This window comes from Tupaia chinensis, unplaced genomic scaffold, assembly GCF_000334495.1.
Source record: "Tupaia chinensis unplaced genomic scaffold, TupChi_1.0 Scaffold000196_1, whole genome shotgun sequence".
NCBI lineage: Eukaryota > Metazoa > Chordata > Mammalia > Scandentia > Tupaiidae > Tupaia > Tupaia belangeri.
In genome coordinates, this window is record NW_006159671.1 from 2371185 (window position 1) to 2379794 (window position 8610).

The window sequence follows — 8610 nt, forward strand, 5'->3', positions numbered from 1 at the left end:
GGAAAGAGAAAACAAGGCTCAAAGCACCAGGTCCGGGGCTCAAACTGTGATTGACCACGTGGCCAAGTCCAGTGCTTTAATTGCCACACCACCTGGTGGCCCCTCCACAAGCTTTTTGAAGTCTTTTTGTAATTCCTTTAATGCATTGTTCTTTTGCATAATGGTGACTATTTTCATCCTCGGGAAAATAAAAGGCTCAATCAGTGATGGAGTAGCATACTTTAAAGCATGTAGTTCTTAGAATCCTAGTCTTTATTCATGATAAGGGTATGATAGACTACTGTTCTTTTTATTCACAAATTCAAAGAGAGATGATCAGGGCATTGTAGAGTTATGAGCTGTAACACCCAGGCAATATTCATGAATAAAACTATGATGATGGTATTGTGTGATGATTTATAGTTTTGAAAGCATTTTTTAGGTTTATTTCTTTCATGGATTAAAGAGACAGAAAGAGATGCAGACAGACAACCACCCTCAGCAGGGTCTCACACCACATCCCCGGCCTTCCCAGCCAGTCAAGATCAAGGGCTCTCATATGCCTGGTGAGTTCAGGTTGACCCTGGAGGGAACCGAACCCCTATCTTCCATGTGTCTCCGGCAAAGCTGGCATGACTCAAGGACTTTCCAAAATATGCTAACCCAAGTCCTTTTCCAGTCCTGTTCCCACTGTGCCACTACCTGACCCCACAGAGGAATTTTTCTTTTTCTTTTTTTTTTTATAATAGAGATTTTGCTATAGGATGTGTGCACTGGCCAGAGAGACAGAGGCAGACAGTGAGACAGAAAGTGAGAAATCACCCCCTGGAGGGATGGTCACACTCCAATCCCTTTTTCTCTTTTCTCCTCTTTGGATTTGGGGCACGCACCCACACATGCCCCGTGTGAGTTTTAAGTTACTGGATCCGGAACTCGAACCAGTGTTGACTATGTGGTTGTCCAGTGATGTAATCATTACGCCATCTGCTGGTCCCCACAAAGTAGTTTTTAATTGGATAACTACGGTGCCTTGGCATGCAGCAATGGTGCTTCATGCATACTTCCCATTCCCTTATAGATTATTAAAAAGATGTGTATTCGGGGTCAAGAATTAGTAAAAGTAGTAAGATTGATTGTTTCATTGGAGTGATTTTCAACAACTTTATTTTACACATTGAATCATTATATATCACCCCAGCTTGTAAAATGAATTTTCCCAGCATGAATACATTGCATACCAGTCCAGTTAAAGGTATTATCATACACGTTGTCATCAACAGACAATCCTCCCTTTCTGTATCTCATTTTTAAGTTAAACTGGATTTTTATTTCTTCATTTTTATGAGGCATACATGATGATAGAGAATACAGTTATTACGAGTATAGTTTGGTGCCATTGCCTTGACTTGTATGACGGCACTAGCAGTTTTATCCCACTGCTTTTATATCATCAGCATACATGATGATAGAATGAAAAAGGCACATAAGGTATTAGTATTATAAAAGTAAAATCTGATCTTGATAGTGGTTAGCAGATCATACTTTGAAAAATCACCGATAGAGGATTTGAACTTTAAAGTACAGAGAGAAAGTGTGTGTGTGTGTGTATGTATAATTCTAGTACGCCCTACTAAACACTTCTCTAAAATGGTTGTACCATTCTACACTCTATACTCTCACCAGCAATTCTCTGAAAGTTATTCTTGATCCACATTCTCGTCAACTCTTAGTATTGTCAGAATTTAAAAAATTTTGCCCAACTGAAAGGTGTTTAATGGTATCTCATTGTGGTTTCATTTGCATGTCCTATGACCAATGAGACTGATTGTCTTTTAGTGTTTACTGATAATTCACATTTCTCCTTTTATGAAGTACCTGTTTAAATTGTTTGCCCATTGAAAAAAATTTGCTTTTACATTTTTTCCCTATTCATAGCAATTTTTCACATATTGAGAATAAGTGTTTTGTTTGTCACATACACTCCCTTTGCTCTATAGCCTGTCTTTTCACTCTTAATAGTTCATTTTTACAAGGAGCAGTTTCTACCTTTAATATAGTAAAATTTATAATCTTTCATTTATAGCAATCTTACTTTTGCTCTTTTTAGATAGAACTGTTTTTGTACTCTGAGTCTTTAAAACATTGATTCTCCTCTGTTTTATTGTTTCATTTTTCACATATACTAAGCCTATTTGTCATTTGGAATTGATTTGGCATATAGCATATGGTGGGGGGGAGGATGTTCCAAGTTCCTTTTATATTTTTCTTTCAAATATATATCCAATTGCCTCAGAATCTTTTAATAAAAAATCTAGCCTATAGTCAGTGATCTACATTGTCACTTTTGCCATATTGCCATAAATGTGAGGATGTCTTTCTGGGCTTTTTGGTCTTCTAACATTATTTCTCTCATTATGAATATGTAGGTTAGTCTTGGCTCTTTGCATTTGCTTATACATTTTAGAATTGTTTTCACATTCCTTCCTGAAAACTTGTTGAGATTTTAACTGGGGTTGAATTAACTCAATAGATCAATTAAGAAAACATTTATGTCCTCACAATATTAAATGTCTTAACATATGAAACTGTTATTTCACTTCATACTCATGGATTTAGATGTATTGACTTTGGTCATTGCAATGGTTTGGATAATGGTTTGTCCCCCAAAGTTTCATGTTTTGGAATTTGATCGCCAGTGTAATGATGCTTAGAGATTGTGAGAGCTTTAGAGGGTGAGACCCAGAAGGTGGTGATTGAATCATGGAGGCACAGATATCATGAGTGGATTAATGATGGTTCACAAGACTCAGTGAGTTTTATTTCTTTTGGGTAGAAGTTAGTTCTCAAGAGAGCAAGTAGTTACTAAAGGAGGATGGCCACCCCAGGTCTCTTTCTCTGCCTGTGCCTGCCATCCTCTCTGCTTCTGTTGACCTTAGTCACATTGTCATGTAGCTGGCCTGATGCCTACCTCACACCTTCAGACTTTTCAGCCTTCAGAATTAGTCAAATAAGCCTCTATTATTTTTTTTTCCCAAGGGTGTGTGTACTTACCGGAAAGAGACAGAGAGTAAGAGAATAAGTGAAAAAGCACCCCCCTGAGGAATGGTCACCCTGCACTCCCTTCTCCTCCATCTCTTTTTCCTTTCAGGATTTCGGGCTTGCCTGCACACATGTCCAGTATGATTTTCAAACTGCTGGGGCTGGGACTCAAATGGCACAGTTGGCCATGTGTCATCCAGCTGCCTTCGTCACCACACCATGGCCGGCCCCACTTCTATTTTTTTATAATTCAGTCTCAGGAATTCCTCTTCTTAACATAATAGCAAACTAAATAGTTTATTTGACTAAAATATATATTGTGATTTAAGAAAAATATATTATTTAATGTCTATAATGTTAATGAAAGGTGGAAAGCATATGAGGGAGGATATCTAGAGATTATATTGGTAAAAATAATCTAAGAAGACATGTGTTTGGATTTCTAAAGTAGCAAGGTCTTCACACACTTACACACGTGCCAGCATGGATCCTGGACTTGAACTTTGCCATTGACCATGTGGGATCCAGCTATCTTGACTATCATGCCACTTGGCTAACCCAAAGGGTTTTTTTTTGTTTGTTTGTTTGTTTTTATGTATAGAAGGATTACATTCTAAAATGAAAATATAATACGGTAAATACATAAACCAGTAACATATTTTTTTACTAGCATTGTAAAATAGTATGTACTGTATATAATTATGGGAATTATACTTTTACATGACTGGCAACACAGTTTTATTTCCATCAGCACCACTGCAATTACGTGATTATATGTTTTGCTAGGACATGACTAAATGATAAGAATTTTTCTGCTCCATTGTAATCTATAGGTCTCCTGTTTTATTTGTGGTCTGTTGTTGACCAAAACATCATTATGCAGCATGCGACTATTTTCACATCAAGCCCCGGTTGAGCTAATGAAAGAAAATAAAGTATGCTTCTCTGTAGAACACTTTGGACCTTATTCCCAAGCTTACTCTTAATAGGTAAATTTGAATCAAGTATAGAATCATCTGTAAAGTGGGTTTAATGTTTAGGGAGAATAATTTAGTGATTTCCATAACCTCTGAAAAGGATTTGGACTCCTGTAAGCAAAGCACAAAGCACAATTCATTTCATTTAACATACATTTTACATTGTTTTGTGAAATTAATTGTGTTTCTTGGATTAGGAAAAAGTTTGCAATACAAAAGGAAGATAGATATGTTCTATATTTTTAGAATGTATACTAATTATTCCTGAAATTACAGTTACTGCGGATGGCTTTTAAGTGATAGCAGTATTTTACTCCATTTTTATTGTGATGTTTTCTCTCTTACATTTTTTATATAAGGAAGTTATTAACCAAGAAATATTTCTCAGTGTTTTTCTAAATTGGAGTCACTAGAGAATAAGAATCTGAGATCTATATTGTAACTTTTTTTAGTGTCTGAAACTTACTCGTTTGTCGAGAAAATAATTCAGCCTACTTGGGAAGTGGTCCTTTCACCATGTTTTACTTGGAACCAGTCAGGTTCAATTCCAGGAAAACAGCCTGAGAGAGTATTACTTCTCACATGGTAAGAAGAGAGTTACCAGGGAACATCCCTACCGAATGTTTTCTTCTTAGCAGTTTTGTGGCTACAGATTGATAACTGCATTGCTCAACTTAAGTTTACTTCTTGGTGGGTAAGATTATATCCTACACATTAGTATTTGATCCCTTCCCCCTAGATGCACAGCTTTTGGTGAGATTTGTTTTGAAGACTATTTTAGACCACTTAACTCCAGGAAGACCTTGTACATTTTTTCCTATCTTTTTTCTTTGAATATTTTTGTTTGTTGAAGTTTTCTTTTCTCTTTATGTAGACTTTTAAACATGTGCTTATCAGCTGCCAGTTAAATATATATTTTTTTTTCTCTATTTCATAGGGAAAAGATCCAGTAGAGAGTTAAACTATGCTTTCCAAATGAGTGAGGTAAGTTCCATGTATATATTAGCTAACCTGTAGGTCAGAGAAAAAACATGACAAGGTTAGAAATGCAATTTATATGAATAATTAAGTTCTTCTATTTCAAATATTTACTCATACCACATTTGTATTCATTTTGTCATCTAACTATAAACAAAAGAAGGTTTGAGGATGTAAAGGGAAAGGAGGGTTATACACTTCACTTGTCTATAGTAAGCGAAGATACTTAATGTAATTTCAAGAGCAACTATTAAAAATGCTCCACAAAGAAATATACTCAAAAAGTGTTTAGATAAACCAAAGCAAAATTGTAAGAAAATGTGGCTCAGCCATAGTAAAACATTTTGGATGCTGAATCTTGGCAGGCCAAAGCCACATTAGAGGCCCAGGTTTAATTCCCAGTACACCCTAAAAACCCTGGTGTGGTGGCACATGCCTATCATCCTAGCTACTCAAGAGGCTAAGGCAAGAGGATCATAGCTCGTGGCCAATGTGGGCAACATAGTGAGACTCTGTTTGTAGGAGCCAGGCCTAGTGGTGCAGCCAATGGTCCCGGCTACTCAGGAGACTGAAGCTGGGGTTCAGGACCCAGTGAGACCCTTTTTAAAAATACCACACACACACACACACACACACACACACACACACACGTATCAAAAAAACACACATGTATCAAAAAAAGGGCGGAAAATGATTTTTTTTAAGTCTCAGGAAAAATAAAACAGATAACTATAAAGCAGGAGTCAAGAGTAAATGGGGGACCAGCAGTTAGCATAATGGCTATGTTGCTGGACTCCCACATAGTCGACTGCGGTTTGAGTCCCGGACCCAGTGGCTTAAACTCACGCCAGGCATGTGTGCGTGCATGACCAAGACCCTGAGAGGAGAATGAAGGAGAAGGGATTGCGGCATGGCCATCCCCCCTGGGGGGCGATTTCTCACTTTCTATCTCTCTGTCTCTCTCTGTCTGTCTGGCAAACGCACGCGCCCTATAGCAAAAATCTCTACCCCAAAAAAAAAAAAGAGTAAATGGCAGAATTAAATACCTAATACATCAATAATTACATTAAATGTAAATGGTCTAAATGCCAAATAAAAGGCAGAGATTTACAGAGTGTATTTTAAAAAAACACAACAGTAAAAGGTTCAAAAACACATATATTATCACATAAAATACATGCAAACACTGATAAAAGTAGAAGTACTATATTAATATACAATAAAGTATATTTTATAGCAAACAAATTTCTATTGCAGAATGGGATGTTACATGATGATAGAAGTCCATCCAATAAGAAGACATAGCAATGCTAAAGCCATCTGCATAAAATAGCAGCATCACAATACATGAAGCAAAAGTTAATAGAAAGGAAAGGAATAATATACAAATCTGTAATTATAATTGAAGACTTCAATATCTTTTTTTTTTAACAGTAGATACAAAACTAGGTAGAAACCCAACAGGGATATAGACAAACCCAATATCATCAACCAATAGGATATAATTGACATTTGTAGCGTATTCTACCTAGCAGCCGCAGAATACACATTCATTTCAAATGCTCGTGGAATATAAACCAAGATAAACCATATCCTGGGCTATAAAACAAACCATTACAGATTTGATAGAATTAGATTCAGAGTGCATTTTGTGACCACAGTGAACTCAAACTGTGAATCAGTAACAGAACTATTAAGAGTAATATCTCCAGCATTCTAAAACTAAACAGTATACTTCTAAATAATTCAGAGACTAAAGAAATTCTCAAAATAAATGAACTAAATTAAAGTGAAAATGTAGCATGTCAACATCTAAATTAAAGTGAAAATGTAGCATATCAACATTTGAGAGAGAAAGCCAAAACAGTACTAAGGGAGACGTTTGTCATGCTAAATGTTTGTTAGTAAAGAGATAAGTCTCAAAATAGTAATAAGCATCCATCTCAGGAAAATAGAGCAAAATATACCCCAAAAAAGGAGAGGAACAAAAATAATAAAAGAAACAATCATCAACCAAAAATTGCTATAGAAAACCATTAAAACAAAAACTTTCTTTGAACAACTTTTTTGATGCTACTTTGCTTAATCATTTTTCCCCCCACGACAGAGAAAGAGAGAGAGGGAGAGAGACAACCATTGCCACAGGACTCCATGCCATGGTCCACCCCCAGTCTCAGCCATGATAGATGTGTGCTTGCTTGGGGGGGGAGGGAGAGATGGAGGGAGGGAGGGAGGGAGGAAGGGAGAGAGAGAAAGAGAGAGAGAGAGAGAGAGAGAGAGAGAGGAGCACCCTCCCCAAGACCTATTACGCTGTTAACCCTCCACTCTAGTCCTCAGCCTGTGGAATCCAGAGCATTTATTTTAAGAACCTTGTCTAGGGGTTCCTTTGAATATTGCCGCAGTTTGTAACTAGTAATAGTTTGTGTCCTTTCCTTATTTATGTTATTCCAATTTATACTATTTGTTTATTTCTTCAGGGTTGAGGTCAGGGAAGGAGGCAGCATGAGACATCACAGTTATGGTCACTGTAAAGGGAAATGTAGAATTGAGAACAGCACACATTCCCCTTTTGCCCAAGACTAAAAGTCAGTGAGAAGTGAGACAATGAAATGTTCAGCAAAAAGTGAAAGGAGGCCAGCTGGTGGGGTGGTGGTGAAGGTAGCTGGATCCACTGGCCAACATGGCCGACTATGCCATTCAAGCCCTGGACCAGCAGCTTGAGAAAAATGCCTGTTGCATGTACAAGCATGCCCCAAATCTTGAGAGCAGAAGGGAGAAGGGATTGTGGCATGGCCATCCCCCACTGAGGGGGTGCTCTCTTACTTTCCCTGTCCCTCTTGCTTTGTCTCTCTCTAGTAAGTGTACATACTGTGTAGCATATTTTAAAAAATAAATAAATAAAAAGGAACCTAAGTTATTTTATTTTACATTTTGCAAACTAAAGATGCATCCACAACTTTCGATTGAGAAATTTATTTTTATTTTTCCCCAAGTGACTTAGCTTACTTGCTTCTGGAACTTTTAATAAGTAAATGGTTTTCTTATACCCTTTTATAAATGATAAAGCTGATTTTTCTTTAGGATAGCTGAAAAAAATATGAGAGATCAGTATAAAATGAAGCTATAATAAATTTATTTATTGTCTTTTTTAAGTTTAGTATTTTATGTATGAGAGGAATGCATGCATGCACACACATGCACTCATCTGTGAGAGGGAGATAGAAACAGAAAGACAGGCACCCTTGAGAGGGTTTGTTATGTTGTGATCCGCTTTCCTCCAACCCTCTAGCTCATCAGGTTCTTTCGTACCCACACCTGCACCCAGCATGTTCCAGATTAACTGAGGTGTGAACCTGTGGTCCATCATGTGGCTTCCAGCACTGCAATTTGGCATGCTGCCTGCTACCTGTGCCACTGAGGCTGGACCTTCATTTATTATCTTAATGGCAGAAATGTAGCTATACAACACTTTTTAGAGGCTGCTCTTCCAGAATTCAATGATAAAATTAATTAACATTATTCACTATTAACTTATGTGAGCCAGTAGAATTCTTTAAAGGTCCATAGACACTCATATAAATGGATAAGGATTTTGAGCATGTGTTTACTCATAGTTTCTCAGTCTTCCCATAACTCT

General features: G+C 37.1%; 1 protein-coding gene across 1 annotated transcript in view; it reads left to right on the forward strand.

The window, feature by feature from the left end:
* The window catches only part of ANO5 (anoctamin 5), an 82389-nt gene that overhangs the window by 6734 nt on the left and 67045 nt on the right, over positions 1-8610 (forward strand). Inside the window, exon 2 of the mRNA XM_006146902.2 lies at positions 4933-4979. Within this exon, the coding sequence (XP_006146964.1) occupies positions 4933-4979 (47 nt within the window). The remainder of the gene's footprint in view (positions 1-4932; positions 4980-8610) is intronic.